We start from the raw sequence: 24,858 nt of genomic DNA, 5'->3' as shown, positions 1-24,858 counted from the left end.
GAGAAATGCATTGAAACTAATTGGGAGGAAGTTTATCATGCAGCAGGACAACGAGCCAAAGCACACTGCCAACAAAACAAAGCACTTCATCAGGGGACAAAAGTGGAAGAAGGAGACATACAGCTGGATATCATCAGCGTAACTCTAAATTTGCTAATGATGTAACCTAGAGGGCCAAAGACAGAACCCTGAGGCACACCACAGGAAAGAGCAGCAGTTTCAGACATGTAATAACCCTGCGACACAGGGATAGGATGAGAACCAGTCCAGGTCGCTCCCAGATACACCCACCCACTGCCTAAAGCTTGATTTATACTCATGCGTAGGGTCTACGTGTGAGGCTACCTAGCCGACCAATCACAGAGCTTACGGTCCGCGTCACCTCGACGGTGCACATCAGGCTACGCCGTAGGGTATGGGGCTACGCCCTCGATTTGACGCAGAAGTATAAATTGCACCTTTCAGTCAGGATGCTGTGATCTACAGTATCAAAAGCTGCACTAAGATCCAGCAGCACCAGAACAGAGCATTCACTCACATCAGAAGATATCATTATGTCTCTGGACACCCTGAGAAGAGCTGTTTCATTGGAATGCTTTTGATGGAAACCAGATTGTAATTTATCTGAAATGTTGTGTGTAGTCAAGGCGTGTTCAGTGAGCTGTTTGGCGCAGCTAAGGCAGCTTAGATATAGGCCTATAGTATTTGGGGTGGGATGGATCAAGGTTGCACAACTGTATGTTTAAAATAAGCTAGGACAAAGCCAGATTTCAGGGAGCTATTTACAATCGACACTACAAACCCAAGCAAGTTTTTGAGCATGGGAGTTGGTATAATGTTGCAATGTCCACAGGGCTTGAGGAAGTTAGGGAAATAGGAATAAAAATGTTCAAAATTGATGGCCGAGTTGGGTAAACGGAACATTGACAGTGGTGGCCCTGACATCTCTAATCTTATCCATAAAGAAAGTTGCTGTAATAATTATTTGAGAAGACAGGCACATCAGGAGGTACAGGACTGACAATGTTGTTGTTTGTGTCAAACAGGACTTTAGGGGTGCGTTTATTGGAAGAAATTAAGTTGGCAAAGTAAGAAGCCCTCGCATCCTTAACCATGCAGTTAAACTCCGGTGAAAAGGTATTTTTAATAAAACAGATGAACGTGGAGCTTGATTGATTTCCCCAGACGCTCTACCCTCCAACATTTATGCCAGAAACAATGACTTAAATGGTCTTTTCCCCTTGTTGGAGTTTATTCAGTTCTTGTTAAATATTCAGTTTAATGGGAAAGGAGAAACAGAAATTGACCCACCACCCTGATTTATTTATTTTTTTTCAGTTTAAACCAGCAGTCAGTCACAGTTTGAGCTCTGAGTTTGTGCTCCGATGCGTTTGGAAAGTCCAGGTGTTGGAACATACTCATTAGTCTGTTTTTATGTGTTTAATTTCCTTCTCCTTAGAATCCATGATAAACAGCAGTATGCATGCACACAAATGTGCCAACAAGGAGAAGCCATTACTCTTCTATCATTTTAGAACCAGACTGCACTGGCAACCTAAAGGACTCATTGTGGTGTCATTGAACCAAGGGGATCAATTTGCAGAGGGAGCAAGTCTCATTTTATTAGGAGCGCCAAAACAGCAGAGCAATGTGTGTTAAAGGAGTGGACCAGATTATTAATGCCAGTGTAGGAAGACAGCGCTGCACTTGGGTCAGAAGCTGCAGAAAAATTCTCAGCTGCTCAGCTGAGTGGCGATTTAAGATCCAAGAGCAACTTACACATTTACTGGGCAGAGAGTCTAAAATAAAAGACAGGTTTGACAAAACACATTTAAGGTCCGTAACATACAGCTCCCCCAAATAATTAGATTCAGTATTTAAACCACATGTAAAAACAAGGTCCAAGGTATGTATGACCCTAATGTGTGTGGGACCAGACACATGCTAAATAAAATTAATAGACTCTGTGATACTTAGAAAATCAGCTAAAAGAAGCATCATTGACGTAAATATTAAAATCACCAACCATAATAACTCTGTCCAACCCTATGATAGAAGATAACAAAATCACTGAATTCAGACACAAATTTGTTAGAATAGGCCAGTAAATTAAAATCCAATAAAACGCAACTTTAGTGATCTATAGTTCAAACGAGGAGAAAGCCTTGTTTGAAGTGCTCAACTTGAAAAGCAGTTCCTGAAAGCCACAGCGAGTCCTCCACCCTCACGCAAGGTCCTGGGGGTGCTGATAAAAGTTCAATCCGGGGTGCACAGTTCGATTAGAGGGGCAGCATTCCATGCTTCTCTGCCAAGTTTCCGTCAGAAACAGGAATTCCAAGCCTTTAGAGGTGAATAAGTGTGCGTTCACTATGCAAGCTCTCCACTTGGCTCCTTCTTCAAGAGGACAGTCATGGGCTAAATAGGTTGGAACTCATCAATGTGTGTTCTTTTGTATGTGTGTATATAATGTTTGTGTATCTGTGTTTTGTGTGATAGGCTGGAAAGGCTTCTGCACACAGTCCTGCACACAATCCTGCTGCTATAGTCCAGCAGCCCACACCGTACACCAGAGCCAGCCAGATTAAAAGGGGCCATATGGTGACAGAGGAGAGTCAAGAGGTTGGCAAAGGAAGGCCAACGTATGCATTATTTGTACATCTACAAGGCCACATAGCAACATGTCCTGATGCATGCAGGGCCGTGCTAGGCCAGAAACTAAAATTAAATTCAGCCCTTATAATTGTGTATGTGCTTGTGGAGGCATTAAAGTCTGCCCTTTTGTGTTAAAAGGTGTATTGCTGAAACCATGAATTTAAGGTAATTTGTCAATTTGAAAGAGCATCTTGCTCACCGCTCTGCTCCTCTGTTGGTGTGTGTGCCCTGACTGCTAACACTCTGCCCGGGGTTTGCAGAAACACACTCTGTGTTGAACTGAACAGAGCTCGCCATTGCCCCTGTGCAAACCCCTTCCCCCAGAACATTTCACCATGCATGCACACACATACAGTATGTACACACACAGTGAACAGAGCACACAGATTGGTCACTAGTCAACCCGGAGGTTAACATTACATTGAATGGCAAAATTTGGTAGAATTGTGCTTGAGTTTTACTGGAACACCTCACTAATTAACTAATTAATCTCTGTGCTCTATGACATTACAAGACAGGTCTTTAAGTCTGCAATCTGAAGTACGTCCAGCAATTGAATAGAAATGTCAGTTGTATTAACCTCAGAGCCTTGTCCAAACGGGGCAAAAAACCTGTAGTTTGTCAATTGTTTTTTATATATATATATATATATATATATATAATATTATAATTTAGTTGTATCTGCCTACGAACATGAACAGGCTCAGTAGATTCAATGGCAATCTCCGTATTATGTGATAAATTGTATGTAAAGTGGATATCATGGCTTGAGGTTGGCTCAAAAGGAAAGCTCATGGAGTGCCCAAAATGGACATAGCTTACCAAACACGTTAGTCTTCATCTGGGGAATGTGAGCACAAATTCCATGGCAATCTGGACAGCAGTTGGTCTTGCTCTGGAAATGTGGATGTGAAGTTTTAATGTGGTAATGTGATAATGTTGGAGTCAAAAATGATACAGGGTTTCCACTCTGCACTCTCACGGGTGTGCACAAACACACAAACAGGTGTGCACACACAGGCACAGTCACGCATGCGCTTATGGTTTAGTGAAGACAGGCGCATGTCAGAGCTGGAGGGATCAGTACTTGTGCTTGATAATTAGAAATCACATAGCCAGTTTAATTGCACCGCGATGACGCACATATACAATTAGCCACTACACAAGTTTATTAACAAAAACATAAAGGTATGACAGTCACCTTGGCGTTAACACTCGATATATGGACAGTGCTGTGTGCCATTGAGTCTGCCTGGGAAGAAATGTAACCTCCCTTGGAGACTGTGCACCATCAGCGCAGGGTTTCTGTCTCCCGTGTGTGTGTGTGTGGGGGGGGGGCTTTTAAAAAGTCCTGATGAGAGCTTGTCTCCATAGACACTCTCCTGCCTGCCTGCAGTCCCGCTTTGGATGCTGTTACCTGGTGAAGGTGTCAACAACAGTACCATAATTTCCCCAATAGATGCACAGTACCTTGTGGCTTAAAGAAGCCACTGTGCTGTAGGTCTACACCATCTATAGCTTGTGTTCATTCTGACCCATTTTGCAGCAAAAACTTTTGAAGATTCAGTCTTAATTCATTTTCCTCCTGAATTAAGACTGAAACTTAAGTAATGTTGCCTTATTTCTGCTTAATTTTTCACACTTCCTTTCTGATTTTGGCATCACTTGTACGTGATGCAATGTGTGTGCAAGCAACACAATTTCTATTTCAGTGACTTTGTGTGTCAGGCGACATGAAGTCCAGAACTGTAGAAACAGTTTGTAGCTCCTAGTCCAAATGACTTATTTTTGTTCTGATCATGTCTGAAATTTTAATTTGCTTCCATGATCCCATCCCTGTCTTCTCTGTAGTGTTTTGTTTCTGTGCAGACATAATTAATCAGAACTATGCAGCATCCTTACCTGTTAGTACCATCCCTCATTAGGCTGGAAAGCCTCATCTGTTTTGAAAGGCACTACAGAGAAAAGTGCATTGATTCCAGAAGAGAGAAAGATGGGGAGGGAGGTTGGGTGTATGTGGGAAGAGAGAGGGAGATAGGGATAGAAGGAGAGGAGAGAGGGAGTGAAAACAAAATGGGAGGGAGGAGAGAGAAGGCATGATAATGAGCCCTACCTCTGACACATCCTTCTGTTTCTATGGAGACCAAGGAGCCAATCGTGTGGCCCTGCTGAGGACTGTACTACTTGGAGCATATAAGAGGGTGGAGAGAGGCGTATGCAGATACTTCTCTGTGTTTATGAGAGGCAGTCAATAGTAGCTCTCCTGCAGGTCGCGTCCTCTTCCTTTTTCTTTAGGATTAGCAGCCTCCCCAGGCACTGGCACCTGTAAAGAATTATACCATGCTTTTAAAATAGAGGCTTCTCGTAGGTGCTTGACAGACAGCTCCTTTAGCTTCTGGGCTCTTCGACACTTCCCCCACGATTCCTCTCCATCACCATCAGCAGCACCCCCCACCAGCCTCCAGCCTCTTGGACACTCCTTGTTACATCACACACATTGCTCTCTGGCAGCCCATGTTTGTGACTGGGAGGGAGAGGGAGAGTGAATGTGAGTGAGCCAGTGTGCGCACACCATCCCATCGTCGAGTCCCATTGACCAGCATACAGGATGGACAAACCAAGTGTGTGGCGCGCGGTGGTGAGCAGCACGGACCCCAGGCGAACGCGAGACCCCGGGTCCCACTCAAGCAGACCGGGCTCTGCCATGGGTTACCGGCTCTACGACATGTGAGTAGCATGTTCATTGTGAATGCTGTCAGGCGTGCTCGCCTGCCCGGGCGGCACTGGTGTCGCTCCCATTCATGGAGACAGCAGTCGAGTGGGTGGTGGTGGAAAACACGGTGTCTACCTCTTTAGTGTCTATGCTGAGTCACCTATAGCATCCAGACCTTGCTCTGTCCTCTCATGTTCCCTTCCTGTGCCCTTAGTAAACAACGTCTCTCTCCTGGGGAGGGGCGCTGAGGTGGAACATATGTTTGTTGGTGTGAATGAGATGCAAAAATGTCACCAGGATGATTTCATACCATGTGTCTTTACACAAAGTGATGAAACGTGAATGTTGTATTGTATTTGTGAGCCCAAATCACAACAGAGTCATGTGAGCAACGGTTTTAGAGCATCGGGTGGCTGGGGAAAAATGACTAATTTGTGGATGATGCTGTGACAGCTTTTCCTGGGCACATGAGTTCCTCACATCGTCTGCCGTATATACTGTATATGTGGGTGTGAGTGTGTTCTCGGGTGTGATTTGAACAATGTGTATGTGCGTGTTGTATTGCTAGAGTGTGTGTGTGTGTGTGTGTGTGTGTGTGTAAAATGCGGCTGGGTCTGAGCTGTTATTTTTGGGATGGTGATGAGTCCTGCAGTCTGTGTGTGGAAAGCTTGCATCTCTACTTCAGTTAATCACGTGTCACATCTAGCTAGGATGAAAGGTGGACAAAATTAAATTGTGTTTTTTCTTTGAAGTGTGTTAGGGTTTGTATTTTTGAAATGGTGCTGTATAAGAATTGTCTGCACACAATCTACCCTTGCCTAATACTCAGCACCTTCAGTATTTAGCTGAATAAGCATTCTCCTACCTTGTTTCTCCGCAGAGGCACATTTAAGTTTGTGTTTTCGTTGTTGTAGTGTGTTTAGATTCTACCCTGTAAGTATAACTATGAATGTGAACGCTTGAATTTTTCACACATGTACTAACCAGCTGGCGCGTAACGTTGAGCAGAATTACCCTGTCATGTCATGATCTAATTCCATACATGGTGATCAGTCATTTTAATGAATATGAGACCTTCACAGGTCTCCACTGAGTCCTTCACATACAATCTGCCCCTGCTATTCACTGGCTTAAAGCTCTGTCTTGTTTCCATGTGTACAGTGCACATTATTGCATGAATGCATTTCTCAGATCAGTTCCTTTAGTGTATGAGTAATTATAATTGGATTATATGATTCATTCTGTGTCTGTGGTCTTCTTCCATCCTTATAGATGGAAAGTCACATGACCAGGCAGAGGGGCAAAGATCACGAAGATCAAAGTTTGGTGCAAATCAACAACTTTGTGAAACATTCTCTGTTGTTGTTACAGGACAGAGGAGATGTGCTGCAGATCGACACTAATGTGTAGGTTTGACTGAGGCTCACAGTGTCTGGCCAATACTCATTTAATGAGGAGCTGGAATGGCATGACTCTATTCTGTTGTAAATGTAATTTCACCATTGCTGGCTCCAGTCCCTCTGGAATTGTAATGCTGTGCCTATAACACTTGACGGCGAAGAAAAGGGTATTCTGGACTTGGCCAAAAATAAGGTTACTACACTTCACTACTCTGGCCTGAAGGCATGCAGAGGTTGCCTTGGTTGGAACACTCAAAAAAACGACAAGATATGGGAAGTGTATTTTGTTTCTGTTTAGCACAAACGTGTACGCCTTGAAAATGCATATTCATCTCACATATATAAGAAAGAACAACTGAAGCATTTAGGTAACTGGTTGTCATACAGTTTACTGGTGCAATGTACTGGACCACACAGCAGGGAGAGACACTGAATGTTTGCACTGCACGTGTTGCATTTTGTATAATAGTACAAATATTGAAACTGTAATGGTATTGCTAAGCTCCTGCATTGGTTTTGTCAGAAGGGATCTGTAGATTCTTTGCACCAGTAATGCTGCCCGGCTTCTTTGTTCAGTAGTTGTTGTTACCTGGCTTATGCATGGTAAAAAAATTATCGCTATCTAATAATATGCAGATTTTTGTAATTCTGATCATGAAAGATTTGTATCAGAGTTGGGATGTGCATGTCTTTTTTTCAAAACCAAATGCCTGGTAATCCTATTGTCTGTGACATTAACGTCCAGGAGGTTTGATCTTTGTGCGTGGTTCTAAATCCCTTCCTGTGCTCAGCACACTGAATTGCACCGATAAGGTGACTAATAAACATCAGTGGGCTTCATACAGATAATGTCATACATTCTCAGAGGGCATTCATGCCATGAAGCCATTACAGCAGGAATTCCCATTTCCCATTATTGGCTGAGAGATTTTTAATGCTATGCCCCTGTTCAAGTGACGATAGCGCTGATGAAAAATAGAGTGCGTCACCAGAGCTGTAAGGCACTGACAGCGCATTCCTCCACTTTGAGCCTGTGCCTTTGACAGCAGAGTGTGCTAGGCCTGCGAGACCAATAGAGTGCACAAAGACTAGCTGCCAGCATAGCTCAGAATATGCCTCAGCCGGAGACAGAATCTTTAGGATGCATGCCGCTATTGCATGAGACAGCAACTGTACACAATGCACCGCATTGCCAGCACATGACCTGGCACAGAGCATGCTGTCAGTTCATGTGGCATCAGTGGATGGGGGCATGATGTTCCAGAGCTAGACGTGAGTCACTAGTTAAAGCAGGAAAACATGCTGTATGTATATACAGGCCTGTCCTTTTTAATAGTTTTTCATTATAATCATAATATGATTTTTGTCTTCTCTGATAGAGTGACTGTCTGCTGCCATAAATGACTACAGTCATTCTATAAGGTGGACATGATTATAGCTATTAAAGCACCGTCATTACTACTTTAGTCATTATACCAAGGGCTGTATAGCTTATATATAGCTTATCAACTTTTGATCTCTTCTTAATGGTTTTGACAGATAGACATTAACACTTTAAGTTTTCCTCTCCTGCTCCATCAATAATTCTGAGAGAACAGACTAGAACAGAGCACAGTAGAACATAATAGATCATGAATATATTAGAATTGATCATAGAGTGGTCATGAATCACCTCACTGAGGTGTTTTGCCAGCGCAGATGGAAAGAGAGCTCCAACACTAGATCAGTCTGTCAAGTCAAGCAGCCTGCTGTACCATACTGTACCCTACTGTACCCAATGCTACAGTAACCATTTGGCTCTTGGCTCTGGCTGAGCTCAGTCAGCTCAAAGGCTGTCATTTGCACACTCAAATGTCAGCAGCTGGACATCTGTAGGTTGGCACTGACTTTTCAGTGGCTGAGTTTGCAGCTGGAGCTGTGTCAGCCATCTGTAAGGATTATCAAACCAATGGGAGCTGCTGGGCTCTTATGGGCACATCTCTGTGAGTTAAAGTTTCCTCAGGGGAGTAGCTAGTCTTGGTGCATCTGTGGTTTGAAACCACCCAAAATAAGCCCCTGCCTTTGCCAATAGCCACGTCAGAAGCGACAGCACAGAGGAGAGTTGGGTGCATCAGAAAAGGATGCATCTCTAGAACATTATGTTCCTCTGGGAAAAATGAAAACCGGCATGAGGATATGTTTATCATCAACAAAGTTATATAATAACCACCATAACAAGATGTCACTGAGCATGTTATCTCGCATATTGATTCCTATTCTATGGTTTTCTGTTCACTGTGTCAGAATTGAAAAAGGGTGCCGCTTTCACGCTTTAAGCCATTTCTACAGCGTGCATACCAACTGACTCATGCTTTTACAGTATATTTATTCTATGCATGTTTTTCGTTTTTCATGACTGGAATTTCTGTCTGTGCTGTGCGTGCTTACTTTATAGCAAGACGTGATAATCCTGTCAGGGATTCAAACGGTGAATCATAGCGATGTGCAAAAACTGGCTCTGTTATAAGCCTGTACACATCATTCCACAGACTATATCATTTTTATGATTATTAAAGAAGATACAAACATCTCTTCTCTTTCAGAGTGGACTTGAGTGTTGTGTCAAATACAGCCTGGTGTGTTGAACACGTGCGCTTGTCTGGTGGTCCTGCATCTAAGTGTACCCTCTCTGACAGGGAAGACGGCTCTCTTCATCAGTTCTGTTGCCCAGCCTCAGGTTATGAAAGGCCTTCAAGATAGCTGGCAGAGACTGAAGACAATAGGATCCGCCTCCAAGCAGCCACAGAGGATTTCACCCCCCATTTTTTGTTCTCTTTTTCTTCACCTTGCTGTCTGTCCAGTGCTTTCTGCTTTATTGCAAAGCCAAAGCGCGAGGAGTGTGTCTGCTGTTATTATCCCCTACTGATCCTGCATGCGTCTCTCTCTTTCTGGATTGTCTCCAAACCTTCCTTCTCCTTCCCTTCTGTTCTGCCCCTTTCCCCCCTCCACCTATCTTCTGCCTGGCTGCTTCCAGGCTGGGGGTTAAACAGCTGTAATGTACAATCTGTGCGATACAAGAGCTTGCACTTGTGCAAACTGTGCTGCAACTTTCATGTAAGATAGTCTCCCCAGAGCACTTCTACAAAATAATCTGAAATAATAGTAGCTGCCCTATAGTATAAGCTGACATACTAGTCAGATACTCTTGAGCTTCTGTGCCTCTCTCTTTGCCAGTAATTTTATCTCCCTGCTCACTGCAGGAATTGTGTTTTTTAACCCAAATAGAAGAGGAAGCCTAACTGTGTGACACATCAGTGAGGCACCATTATAAATCCCCCTGAATCTTAGTTGTAAACTGCATTGTCCATGCAGCTCCCATAAACTGTGTTTCTTGATCTAAAAATAAACGCTGTTTTTGTGTAGAAGTTAGAGAGGTAGACTTGAGATCTAAAGTCTGCCATTTATTGCAAGCTTCTCTGATGCGGTATAAATAAGAAATAAATTAATTTCCATGATGTATTGGGTTTATGTGCTCTGAGTGAATCAGCATGCCTGTCAGACTCCTCATTCCCCCAATCACATTAGTTAGCATAGACGTTGCGCCAATATGCCACCAGGGGGTGAACTTTTCTAACATACATCCTTTCAGACAGACCCTCACACAGACATTAATATGCGCCCAGGTTCTTCTGTATACTTTAAATACTAGTTATCATGATATCTTTATCATGAAGTTTTAGTGGCTTTTACTCTATGATGTATGATGGTTATTATAGCTTATGGAATCTGTTTATCTTCTTTTGTCCCCTTTTGAATGGATCAGTTTGGCAGGAAGGCCTAACAAGACAGACAAAGGGTTAGCATTAAGGCTATTGTCCAATCAGATTCTTTGTGGGCAGGACAGCCACCCTACAAACGGGTCGATTTTAAGGTCCACCCATAATTGTCATTTTCTTGCTTGTCTGTCTTATCTTTTATAGCCGTGCTCCAGGTTCTTATCCATGGTTTGTTTCTCCAGTGTATTGCACAAGCTGAGCACAGCCGCTTGTCCACTACTTCAGCTCCCCGTTTCACCCATTCTCAGGTACCATTGACCAGAGGATTTTCTGCAGCAGGTTATTTTCTACTGTGCTTATTGACTGCACATGACCCACACAGAGCAGGTCATCGTGAAATCCTTAGGGCGGCTTATCAGCGATTTACTGGCTCAGTCGCAGGGACTGTGAGTTCCCTGCATTGTAAAGCACAACATCAGCCCGCATCAGTGTACTACAGTATAATGCACTCGTAGAAACCTGGAGACAATGAGTGCTTGTCAAAAGGCTTTTATAGGCGTTTCACATGAGGTCATTTATTCAGATTGATGGCTGAACAGATATAATTGTCTGTCTTGTATAGCCTTTTGATCTCTGAAACAGTGTAGCTACATATTGATCTACCTGCGGTGCGATGGGGATTTTAGTCAGGCAGGAAAGAAGTACCTATCATATTTTTATGTCCTCACCATGCTTTTTTGCACTCATAATGACATACAAACACATGCTTTTGGTTGCTTTACATAATTGACATTGACCATGACCTCTGCTGAAAGGCACTGACATTGATTTTCAGGGTTTAGACCTCCATCACAAATGCGGAAAAGAGCATCAAAATGAATGATGAGTGTTTGAGTCCTGGTGGCCTAGCAGTTTGAGGCACTGAGACACGTGTAACCATGTAAGGTCCCAGATGTGAATCAGTCAGGCACTGCTGTTGCATATTACCCCCCTCCTTTGTCTGATATTGCCTGTCACTTTCCACTCTTACTTATAGAATAATCTCTCAAAAAAATTGGTAGTGAGTAATTTGCCACTGGATACATCTCACCCTTGCCAAACACTGAAGAAAAACTGACAGCCTACAAGATAACTCTCAGCTTGATAAAGTGTAGGTGGAGATATGCATCGTGATGATTAGAAAGAATGTTCATTTAGCAGGCTCTTTAAAGCACACACACATCAGTTCACCAGACATATGAACATGCCAGTGCCATGTTGGGTGATCATTCCATCTCATTATGAAATCATATACTGTTGTGGTTGTATACAAACATGCTCAGCTCTTCATCCTGCAAAAACAAATAATAGCCTGTCATGTGTGCTTGAATCAGAGCCATCTGTGTTTTTCTGCCAGTCAGTGCTGCAATAATTGCTCTTCTTTGCCTTTGACAGACTCCAGTATGTTCTGCTCACATAAACAGTGGGGTTTCCACCCACACTCACCACTGGCAGGCAACTTCACATGAATGAGAAACGGGGAACTAAAAGGGTTCTCCATCTGGTATGACCCACATGAGTAAGTCGTCATGATGAACAACAGCCATAATGTGCTTTTGGAAATAGTGAGGAAAATATTTATAAGTGCAGTCGCTTACCTTTTAACTGTGGCCTTAATTGCGGTTGGTGGATTTTATCTCCAGCATTAGCCTCTCTCTATCTCTAAATATTATCTGATAATCTGCACTAAATTCGCTTCCTAATTTTTCTTCCCGACAAATGATGTGAAACCACTGAAGTTCAGAGTGCTGAAATTTTAACAGGAAGATAAGCACCCTTGTTATGTAGGGAGAACGTGGAATGTTAACTCACTGAAAGGCAAGTTGAGATGAGGAGCACAGATAAAAGACTCAGTCAGTGTGTGGTCATTTTCTGCGATTCCTGATTTGTGACAAAGGGCTGATGAATGGTGTTTAGATTAATTAATTCCTTAGTGTCCCTGCTGTTCACACAGGCTCTCATTATAGCCTCTGCGCTGCTCTGGCCTGTCTATATCTTGGCTTGGGAAAACAGAGGAAGCCCATATTGTGCCAGGAGGTGTGTGAAAAGAGTCATGTGGAGATGACTTGTCAGACGAATCAGATCTAACTACACCAATTAGTGTGTTAATGTGTAAATATGCACACACAATAATATGTGTGTTTATTTGTGTGTTTGTACTCTGCTTGTTTGTCTAAATAAATTTTTTGTGTGTTTGGACTCTGACCGTGCCTGAATATTGATGAGGGGCCCCTCCACACCCCTTTCCCATGACTGCTGGGACTGGGTGGCACTGCAGCGTGGCACTGCATCTCAGGCAGAGAAAGAACAGCTCTGTGCTTGTGTTCAAATGCAACCCCCCCACCCCTTACGCATGAAAAGAGAGCAATGTTTTATGTGTCTAAGTCGTATGGCTCCCCTAAGCACTGCAGCACATTGAAACATGCTTCTAATGAAGACACACATTTCTTTGATCCAGGTCTATCATACTGGCCTTCTTATACTCATAAATTCAATTTCACCCCATTCGTTCTGCCATTGCACCATTCCTATCTCAGCCTAACAGTTTTAATTCAGTTCATGAATCACTCTATTGACCATAACTGAGCATTTTGCCCAGGCAATCTAGGTGCAATTGTGTTTTCTGTAATGCTTCCACGACCTTGATGAGTCAAATAAGGCAACATTTCCTTTCGTTTACTAGACACTGTGAAAACATGAAAGCACTTGAAGCTCATATTTATTTTAACAAAGCATGTGTTTAAACTCATGTGCTCATACAACATTGCAGCAACCCCTCCCCGCTGAAATGCAGACCAATCGCGGCTACTCTGCTAGGCTTCCATTTGAAGCTTCAGTAGTACGGTAGTGTTGCCCAGCAACCAGAATCGGCACATTTCTGGGAGGTCCTGTGTGGATGGCAGAAGCTGTAAGAAGGGGAGAGAGAGAGAGAGAGACAGACAGAAAGAGGGAGAGGATCGGGAGAAGGGGACATAGGTAGGAGGAGAGAGAGAGAGGGATTTTGCTGGAGGACGGAGAAAAGGAGGAGAAGGGATGGCGTTAGGCTGAAGAAAGAGCCACGCTGAGAGTGAGAGAGAGGACCCAGTCTCTCACCTCATTGGAAAGTTTGTTCTGGCAGCAGAGGAGGAGACTGCAGAGGAGGCCATTGATGATCCTTGTTGAGTCTGTGGAACAGGGATGAGCGAGTTTTGGAGGGTTCCTTCCCATACCTGCACTCCTACACATTCCAGTACCTGTGCCTGCTGGAGCATTGCAGTGCTTCGGCTGTAGCCATGATGTCTCAGAGGATCCTGGGCTGACGCACTGTGTTCAGGGACCGGCACAGAGGACAGACTGGCTGACCTGGATAGGAGCTAAAACAGAGCCGAAGCAGCCAAAATAGAGCTTTTTTTGGGGGGGTGGGGGGGTGGATACCGAGCATAAATACTGGGGTCCAGATCAATCCTATCGAGGGTTCCTAGAAGGCCTGGCTTTCTGGGTTGGCGATGATTGAGACAGGTCCAGGAGTGATGTGGCTGTTCTGGGTGGGTTAAAACCACTCAGGCTGTTATCCAGTGGCAGTGGCGAGGCTGACGCTTCAGAGGAGGACAGACCCGACGTCCACGCTAGCGATTCACTGGCTGAAGAAATGAGTAGCGTCCTGTGCTTGTGGTGCCATCCTGGTGCCTTTTAGTGTTGTTGGATCCAGCTGCTATTCTGCCCTGTTGATTGTCTGAGCTGAGGATGTGGAAGTTCAAAGCGTTTTGCCTGGATTACTGGCATGTGCTGTGTTTGCACCCTCACAACAACTTTTATAAGAGGTATGTTTAAAAATGGCTGCGTTCTGCAGTCATGTTTGACTTAGATCATTTCTTGAACTTATTGCGCTACGTGTTCTGGACAGCTCATATTTATCAAAAAACGCCATCAGCTTGTTGATGTTGCTGCCTGTATTGAATTGCAGCATTAAGCAAATCAATGTGTTTAAAGCAGACATTGCTTCATCAGTCATGTCTGATTGAAAGAGAAACTGTTGTGGAGCTCAGCTCTGCACACTGACTGAGAGAGACATTACTCAGGGGCATGCGAGCTGGCTGAACCATCGATTTCTCCGAGGGAACCAGGTTAGGGCTGTTATTTTGTAGGAGCACTTGGTTAAGTAACTTGGCACTTAGAATGATCTTGTTTGTGTCGGTTGTCTGTTTAGTTGGCACTGCTGAAAAGGACGAGATGAGCTGGCTCTGACTGAATTCATTCATCTCTGTCCGATTGGGAATGTCTCCCCATTCACCTTTCACCTACTGCATCATATATGCCTGAGCTTGCAACAACAGTTGACACAGAAATCAATTTTTTATGAATCTTTAATGAGTCTTTCACCACAACATGCCAATCATGACATCAGATTTAAGTTAATGTCTTTTGGTGACACTTCAAAGTGTAAATCACTGCAGTGAATAAGATAATGCAAGATATCTAACAGCTTGAAGATCATGGTTTCCTTTTCTGTGCTTGAATACAACATATTAGAGGTTTTACCCAAGACATATGTATTCTGCAGAATCCAGGTATGTTAAAAAGGTGCACACTCGTCTCTCACACTGTGTAAATTACTCACCCCATCCCCCTGCTGCTGTTTTGAGACTCTTTTACAGCCTATCACGACACACATATTTGACGCTCTACATTCCATACATATACTTCAGCCCCTTAAATTGTGATGCACATTGAGCTTGCTTGCACAAAACTATGTTGAAGGTGTAAACAAAAAGACAGACATGAATGGATTATCCATGGGTGGTCTTCACTTTTAGCTTAATTCACCATATGTCTGATGATCTGTAATATCAAATGTATTTCACTTTTGTGTTTCAAGCTGCAGTTTAAAGGACTGTAGTTGCTCAGAATCAATACTTTGCCCTCATTTGACATCATTCAGATCCCAGGTTATGCAGTTTTACAGACACAAGCTACAATATTTTGTTTCAGTCTCCTCCTGCTACTCCGACACAAAATATCTGACCAGCTATGTTTGCAGAGGGTTACTTCATACACATCCAGTCCCGCAGATGTTTGATGTCTGAATCAGAAGTGAGCTGCGGTGTGAAAACACTGATCCAGTATGAAATTCAGCGTGAAATTCAGGACTACCTGCCTTCTGTCACATCTCAATGTGCTAATGCACACATATAAACACACAATTTGTTAGTATTCTGAAGGTGAGGATACAGTATGTCCATGATTCATTAATAATGCATCAATGATTTAGCTGGCAGCTCTTCTTTGAACATAGGCTTCAGCCCCCCCCCCCCCCCCCCCCCCCCCCCCCCCCCACCCCCGAACCCCCGCCCCCCAGGTGTAGGTGCTACCTCAATACCAAATGCTGCTGATCAGCTTTTATGTCAGATCTTTTATTTTGTAGCGTTATATACAGCAATTTCAAATCTGACTTCAAAAGGTGTGTGGTCCACTTAGTTCTAAATAATAAAGAAATATCTTTTGCAAACTGCTGCAAATGGCTGATCTCAGTCCATGACTCAGTGGGCTTTGGAATTATTTAGGAAGATTGTTGATTTTGTTTTTCCACACACTGTGAACAACTCATTATGTGTTTAATCCCGCAGAGTTACTGGAATATCCTGGTCATTGGGCGTAACTCATTACATTGCTCGGGCTTCAGAGTAACATAGTCAGATTGTATCCCAGGACTGAGACTGTGTTGTTAAAGCGAGGTCAGTGTAGTAACTCAAAACAGCCTCTCCCAGCTGCTGAACTGGGGTTCACCCTCCCTCCTGCGTGGCCTTCCCATTGAGAGCAGTGTGATTGTTGGACACGGGCCCAAGTATTACAATACACACAGGGACTTAAAGCTCTCATGCTCTTTCTGTCCCTCCATCTATCTTTATTACTCTTTCTCTCTCCCTCTTGCAGTCACTTCCACATAAACACAAGCACACACATAACATAGGCCCTGCCCATCACCATTGGGGAGCACCAGATGAGTGGAAGATTGCATTGGACGGTGCAAAAAGGAACAAAAAGGAAGGGGTGTCTGCAAAGAGGACTGGTGTGGTTCAATGTGGGTGGAGAGCTTTTGTTAAGAAGAGGGATGATTTTCTTCTGCTATATGCACCGGGCCTTTACCTTACTTGGTCATCACGCAGCTTGCTAGAGCAGCAACTCTGAGCCCAACATAAACCAGGGCAGGGAGAACTTCGAAAAGGCATAGACGAAGTAACTTTAGCAGCAAAAGAATGAATTTCTCTGTGGTTTTTCTATGGAAAGTGAAGGATGTGGTGTGTAATTTGTGGTCAGGAAGGGAGTGAGCACAGACTGTACTTTTTGTGGCTCTTTTAGGGGGAGTTGCTGCAGTTTTGTGTTTTTCAAACTTTGCTGAAACTTCCTTTCGGTGCCATGCGCATTTTTTTCCGGCATGTCTGATGCCTCCGGTGATGTCACTGCCATATGGAATGCGATGTGGAAGTACTGCATCTCCAGCCGAACTATAAGGTAGGAGACCATCTGGCACGGACCAGTGTGGATGGCAGTGGCCTCCAGTATAAGTGAGGGTTGTCTTTCCGACTAACCGCAGAAGTCTGTGCAGATATTTCTGACGTCTGATCAAATAACATCCCTGTCTATATGCTCGAGCTTAGTGGTTTCCTTTCCAGAACCATGGAAATAAATTTTCACTGGCCTACAGCTGAAAAAGGTGGACAGTGAACAGTAAAGACATTTTCAAGGTCTTTCAAGGCAGTCTACTTTATCAAGGACATGTCTTTGGTAATATGACTTAAGATTAATCTGGCTATTCTTCCATTCATCATCTCTTTTAAGCCTTATTATCGCTTAATTTAGGCTTACCATAGAAGTGTACAGCAGGAATGTCCTCTGACATACAGGATTCAAATCTCTCTGAATGAACCCAGCACAAAGATTATCATTATTCTGTATTATATAGAAAAGATTTTCCTTCTTCTTTTTATTATTCAGACTCCATAGCGATAGGATTATGTGATTAATTGACCAATTTTGTATCTTCCATTGTGCCTTTCTGTTACACTCGACCTGTGATAATCATGTAGCCTGCAGGGAAAGTCAAAAGTATTTTAACACTTCTGTACCTCGCACAATGTTGACTTTCATATAATATCTCTCCTATTTTTTTCTCTGAACTTATTGTTGATGTTTTTGTTGTTTTTTTTTTTTTTCTTTGGTTTGTCTTTCTTAGATCAGATTTTTGTTTATCCTTACTGGCGGGCAAAGCAAATATACAGGGATGTTTTTAGTCATTATATTAAGATTTTGAGGTCAGTGCAAATGTATACATTTAAGAGTCTGAATATCTGATAACACTTTTTTTTTAACAAAAACAAATAACAGTATCACCAATCTGACTATTTCTCTCTCGATTCACATTCCAATACCTCAACTCAGGTTATCTGCCAGTCCAGAACATTGATGCAATCAGTGTTGCCAGATTGAGCTGTAATCTGGGTGGATAAAATTGTTTTAGACAGTTTTCCGTGGATGAAAAGTTAGGCTGTAACCCAATAAATCACAGATGTCATTTCAGTTGATTACAACTAAGTTAAAACTTTATTCCAATTTTTTCTGTCATAGCTCTGTGATAAAATACTTGTAAAGGTGTACATCTGTTCATAAGAGTGAAAACCTTTTAATGCAAACATTATCTAACTGACTGATTTTATTAGAGTTTATGACGTTTATGTTGATATGTTTTCTGTATTGTAAGCATGGTTTTGAGTTTGCCTAAATAGACTGATAAAACAGAAGAACACAGACAATAGGACCGAAAACACCTTTTCTTAAATGAAAATTTTTAATTGGGCTACTTTTATAATAACTGGGTGGGTTCTAGGCTCTGATTGGGCTACTTTTTGGGAGGGCTGACAGTAGCTGCCCCAAATGAGCTCCTTATTACTAGTCCAGTCCAGTGCTGTCTATCCTTTTATATCCCCGTCCTCTCCCACTTTTCTGGATGGTACATTGGGAAAGAAAACAAACATAAAGAACAATATTTGTGAGCCAATGGAGCTAAACATCCTGAATAGGTTAATGCTATATCTGAGAGATTAAAGTAATGTGGAGATCCATGACTGAGACGGGAATCCAGTAACAGTGACACCTTAGTCACTAGGGCAGGGTACATCTGATCTGACTCCAGTCAGGCGACGACCGCATTACTTATTTAATGCATGTGGATCTGGAGCTTATCACTAGTGCCTCCTCATCCCATAGTGGGTATCCATGGGACAGAGTACAGGAGGAGGCTCTACAGTGTTTCATCTGAATGAACTGGGGTGTTAAACACTTCCTGACAGAACTGGACTGCTTCATAATAAGTAAATAGCTCCAACGGGACTTAACTCGGGGGACATTAGCACAAATCGGTGTTGGCCTGAGCTGGACCAAGTGCTGGAGAGTAGGTGATTCAACATCATGCTTGTAGATCAAATGAGAGCTGGCGCTGACCCCTTTGTTGGTCTCCTGCTTTGGTAGGCTGGCTTTATGACAAACGAGGTCTCTTTTTTTTTTTTTTTTTTGGCGGGGGTGGCGGATTGAGAGGAACTGCTTGTAATGGAAAATCAGCAACCTGCCAAAGCAAGCTTGCAGTTCCACTGTGGTGAGTGAAAAAATACACTCAGGGTTGGAAAAGCTTAGATGTGTCTAGGATGGAAGTCGTATTCTGGTCAGAAATGTCAGGATGATGGAGATGTGAAGAGGCTGTTAATGGTGGTTTCAAGTTGCACTTATCCATAAAAGAAAAGTCAACTAGTTTTCCTGCCTTGCAGATTTGGTATTGAATAGATTAAATTCATGGTGATATTCCTTTTGTAATTATAGGATTTATTTCCAGAAGTGGACCACAGTCACACAAACTGGTGCCAAACCCAAATGTAGTTGATGCAGCATATTTCCACTCACCTGCTGCTCACTTGTCCAAATGCTCATCCAGTGGAAAATAGGTTTACACTGCAACACTTTGTATCCTCAGGCTATTGCCATGGGCTGGCTTCCATTTGGGGTGAATCTTCATGTATTTTTTTATCAGTGCCCTTGACCAGAACAAGAGCTTGATGCATGTTTTTGATCCAGTTTACGGGTATCTAAAGCATATATGCACAGGCCTTTTCTAATCTATGCTTAAGTTGTAGTCAGTGTCCACACTCTCAATAATTTACACTCATGTCTCTCTCAGAGGGACGTCAGCATTGTGGAACATTTTTTCTCTTCTTTAGATTACTTTTATATTACTTCCTAAGAATAATAGTTTTATGTAGCTTGGCTACCTTGTTTTGCTGAAAGGACATTTGATTGTGACAGTAATGCATTTGCTAGTGTTGTGTGACCATAAGGGAAAGGATTGAGAATAAACTACAGTTTCACTGTCTCTCCCTTGCTGCAGGGTTACAACAATATGGGAGAATATATTTGTGAACACTGCCTCTGCTGCAGTATCTACGCTGCTCATGTTAAGCTGTACAGCTTTTGAAATGCTAATCATCTGAGGAGGCTAGTTTGTTTACTCTAATGCTCAAGAATGCCACCCTCTGGAGAGAACACTTTACATGTTCGGGGTGTTTGCTGAGGTGTCTGATGAGGAAAATGCATAGAGTACAAATAAAGATTCATACGTAAGGAACAATTTTAATATTTTTGTAATGTCTCCCAGTCTTCCTTTTTGTACACGCTATGTATGATGTAAGTTGGGCCAAAACATGTGTTGTTTCTGCTCTGCCCTGCTCTTTGTGATCAGCGGGGGGACTGTAAAAGCTCAGAAGGAAACACAGGCACTGTCTCTTTCTGTGTCTTTTTTTTCCTGTTATTCTACTTTTGATGACATATTCCTTAACATCTCTTCACAGCGCTTGCCTGGAGAATAATGAGGGTGTGTGCTGCATTAACTTATGTAATGGGGGTTGCGGGTGGTGGTTGGGGTGGTGGTGGGGGGGGGGGGGGGGGGTGATGAGCTCATGCTGCTGCACTGCAGCTCTTCTATACACACTCTGCACTTTGTGGTCTTTATACTATGTGCACACTCTTGCACATGCACAGATGCATATATTATGCAGTCTCAGTTTGTGAACAGTAGTCAGTTATTGGTTGATTCACATACAAATATGTAAGCACATGCTAAAAAAGAACAGTTCATAATTGTGTAATTAGAACCCAATCTAGTCTTCTGCTGCAGAATCCCAAGACTGGCATGCATCGTCTTCAGTTCTTTATCGCTAATCTCTCTAGGAATTAGTGTGCGTACATTGTCTTTACCTGCACCACTGTAGGTACTGGGAACTGATGCTCAGCTGTGAACAAGCTGAGCCTGCAGAGCTCAGGTTTGTAATTGCTGATAATCCCCCAGCTCTTTTCTGTGACAAAGCAGACCCTCATTATAGAGAGAGTGTTTTGATTTATGTCAGAAATGAGCAGTTGATAATGGCACAACAGTGCATTTACTCTGTAAAACAGAATGGTCCCTTTGGGGTCTTTCAGCTCTGTCTGAGCCTGCAATAAATATGTGGATAAATTGATAAACTACAGCTCTTGGCAGAACACTAAGCATCAGAACATCATTGTCCAAGATTCTCAATGCTGATATGATAAGCACATTAATTATATGTAGCACAGCTAGGAGAAAGGACATACATCATCTGTATACTCTGTGGCTCTATTATATAAGGCTAATTAAGAGCCAAATTTAAAATGTTTTCATCAGTTCATATTTGATGATGAACATGTTTTTTTTGCATGCATAGTGTGAAAATAGCGCATGTTCCTGCATGAGAGTGAAATAACCGTGCTGTCAGGGAGGCTGCGACTGGTGCTGGTAAACAGTCATTAAAGTTAAATGTTCATCCTGATTGGACTAATTGCTTTGAGCTGTCTGTAAAAGCAGGCACGTACACAGACATGTATATCTTATAACGATACAGGCTGTCTTTTTTTCTTTTTGTCAGCCTTAGCTGTTGCCTTGACAACTGGCCTCAGAGATCTGTGCACGTGAACGCAATTCTGATAAATCCTGCTTTCAATCTATGAGGCTCCATCCACAGAGACATCTAATGCGTGTATCACTCAGGTTCTCATAGTCACATGACTTTCCCCCATGCTTCTTAGTGACATCATTCACCAGGGTTCACTCATTCCATACAGATATTGTCAGTCTACCTTGTTTTTCTTTCTCTTTAGACTGGAATTATTCTGACCACATAAATGAATCAGTGGTGCACAAGAGTTGAATTATTGATAATCATCAGCTTCGTTATTATTACCACTAGCAGAATTACAGTGGGAACTTATGTGTCAACTTACTGTAGGTGTCAGGGCTTTTTACCCCAACCTTGAGACATTTCCTTTGCAAATAAGGGCCACTTAAGGCTGTAATTGAAATCTAATTTCTGACAAATGAGACGAAAAGATAAACCTGCCTCCTCATGTGGACATAAACATGTCCGCCTGCAGATTAAATGAGTTCCCTCGGGGAACCAAAGAATAAAGTTCTTCTCCCTCACAATCTGTAGCTCTAACTCCTTTGTCCCTGTACATTTTACCCCTTTTTGAAACAATAACCCTCCCACTGTACTTTACATCAACTTCTTTCCTTGCCCCCTCTTTATAAAGACGAGTGGGATCCTAAACTCGACATCACTCCCGGTGCAGCGTGGACTGTACACTAGCACCATCTGTTGGTAGAGAGACTTCAAGACAGAGAACAGCCTCAAGGTCTGAGAAAATCTCCTGTGACTGCTTGATATTGGTTTTATGTTGATCTCCCTCCTACTGTGTGGATAGTCCACAGCTTTGACTGCACGTTTTTTTTATAAAGAAACAGACAAAGTTACTCGTCAAAGTTGTCTGCCTTTTAATGGCCACTTATTCAATTGATTCGTGCATTCTGCTGTGAGTAAGTCAAGGGCAGAGAGCTAAGTAATTAAGGAATGGGAGATATTTTAAGTCAGATAAATGAGCAGTCCTCAATTCAACTGTGAGCCATTGGTGAGTGGAGTGAAGACAAATTAAGGCAGATGGGGGCTCTTGCCTTGTCTGGAGTCCCACAGAGGCTGCTGCAGCCTTGTAGCCTGTTTCTCTGGCTTCTCTCCCAGATAGATGTTATAGAGATTTACTGCCAAGGTTTACTTAACAGGTCTGATATAATAAGGATTTTCCCCACAAGAAAAAATATTATTTCTTAGTTGAATGACTCATATTTCTTAGAGAGGGAGAAAGAGAACAGTTTTAGTTTCATGTGAATCATAGGAGGAAAGTATGTTTGCAGCACGGCAGTCTTAGACAGTGCTCTTTTTTTTTCTGAGTATTGACACATTTCTATCAGCTATGACCAACTGGACAGAACTGGCCCAAGCAGGACACAAAAGCAGAGGAAGCACGGAGGAAAGTATGTTTGCAGCACGGCAGTCTTAGACAGTGTTACTTGCAGATACAGTGTCAGTACAGTATCATTCATTCCTGAATAAGTAGGATATATGGTCATTTGAGATGATTTTTCAGCTGTCCTCTGACAAACTCAAACCTTTTATGTTTAATCAGATTTTTAAAGAGATTTATAAAGAGATTGTTAGATGACCTGTTATCTAACTATGTTTTGGATTGTGCTCGTGCAGTCTGAGGATGTCTTCTGGTTGAGAGCTCAGATTTCCCCTTCGGCAACACCATGTGTCCTGAAGAGCGAGGGATGAAAAAAAAACAACAATCGGTGACCTTGCAGAGCTGCAACACGCAGGCTCCGTACGTGTCCCCACTAAACCTCAGACACCAACACAGCAGCTGAATAAATGACCACAGAACAGGGTAGAGGCATGTTGGGGAGGTGAGAACGAGAGGATAGCAGATTACGGGAAAGGGAGCGAGATAGGTTAATGAAAGAAAGAGAAATTCAAAGAAAGTGAGGCTGTGAGGGACACAGCTGAGTGAAGCTGATGAGGTATAGGGAGGGAGGGTGCTCTGTGTGAGGAGAGCCTCCTCTTTTTATTGACATTTAGGGGAATGTGCTGATTAGTGGAGAGTAAGTCAGACAGATGGAGTTTCCCAGTCTCCGGTGCTTGACAGAGCCTCTGTAGCTTTCCAGTAACCACGGTCACCTTACTTTTTTCTGTAAAGAGCAGCAGCAATTTGTCCTCGAAGCTTGTGTCTTGTTTCACTCTGTACAGGCCAACCCGGAGACAGATGTGTGGAGGTAGGTGGTCTACTCTAAAGGTGTGTGTGTGTGTGTGTGTGTGTGTGTGTGTGTGTGTGTGAGTGAGAGTAAGAGAGGGATCTGGCTGTGAAGTGCAGGTTCATATAGGTTCTGTAAAGACAACCGCTGTCTTGGGGTTAGCTGCCAAGCATCAGGGTAGTGCTTAAATTATCAGTCAGAAAATTAATGACCAACAATTCTGATATTTGGTTATTTTGATAATAATCAGTTTTTAGACATATAAAAAGCTATGTGAAGACGTCACCCTGGTCTCTGGGAAATTATGATGGCCATTTTTCCCTACCGTATTTTAATGGCATTTTATAGACCAAACAATAACTCAATCTGAAAAATAATAAACGAGAGATGAAGAGAATAAAAGGATAGAGGAATGTGTGAGTGTATTGGTGTATTTCTGTGGAAAGTATGTAACATAGAGCTGTTGATGCTCGTACACTGGGGTGCCAACGCCGCTGCTCTGTAGTCTGATGTCACGCTGATGCACAGTGCCAGGAGGGAGGGAGAGTTCTTTGTGTTTATGTGTGTCTCTTAAAATACATATTTATCAAGATGCACTGTATATTTAAGTAAAAGTGTGTGTGATTTGCCAGCTGCTGTATAAAAACAAAAACAACAAAGCTTCTCTCGTATTTCTGTGCCTCTGAACTGGCCCCCATTTCTAGTCCCAACATCTTTCTGCACATGTCATCCTGTTGACATCTTTTCAATGAAACCTATAGCAGGACCTCTGATGTGTTTTCCCCAATTGTTCAGTCCACCCGGACCTGCTCTCATTAAACCTGTTAACAGAATGGATGACATGGCGAGGACATCATTAAAGCCTATTAGATGCACAGAGCGTGAGACGGCTTCTCCCTCATCAGTCAGCTGTATGTGAGAATGGCGGTATGAGAATACAGAGCTGCACTGTACTCAATGCGTGCATGCTGCTTTTTCTTTGCCTCCCCTTCGCACTCTTTCTCTTTATCACGTGCATCTCGCCGTATCCTCTCTGTCCTTCCCCTCAGTCCATACTTTCCACATCTCCTCTTTCTCTGTCCTGTGTTGACACTCCATCAAGTCACATGTATTTGTTATCTT

General features: G+C 42.8%; 1 protein-coding gene across 6 annotated transcripts in view; it reads left to right on the top strand.

Annotated features, from left to right (window-relative positions):
* Window positions 1–24,858, top strand: part of LOC123974749 (IQ motif and SEC7 domain-containing protein 1-like) — a 96,734-nt gene that overhangs the window by 39,753 nt on the left and 32,123 nt on the right. Inside the window, exon 1 of one of the 6 annotated variants that reach the window (XM_046055631.1) lies at window positions 13,992–14,359. The exons of 4 other annotated variants lie outside the window; for them this stretch is intronic. In XM_046055631.1, the coding sequence (XP_045911587.1) occupies window positions 14,283–14,359 (77 nt within the window). In that variant the 5' untranslated portion in view covers window positions 13,992–14,282. Of the gene's footprint in view, window positions 1–13,991; window positions 14,360–16,640; window positions 17,049–24,858 lie in introns of those variants that run through there. One more of the 6 variants, XM_046055630.1, reaches the window with a different exon arrangement.

This window comes from Micropterus dolomieu, linkage group LG08, assembly GCF_021292245.1.
Source record: "Micropterus dolomieu isolate WLL.071019.BEF.003 ecotype Adirondacks linkage group LG08, ASM2129224v1, whole genome shotgun sequence".
NCBI lineage: Eukaryota > Metazoa > Chordata > Actinopteri > Centrarchiformes > Centrarchidae > Micropterus > Micropterus dolomieu.
The sequence above is the reverse complement of the archived record's forward strand: the minus strand, read 5'-3'. Positions and strand labels throughout refer to the sequence as shown.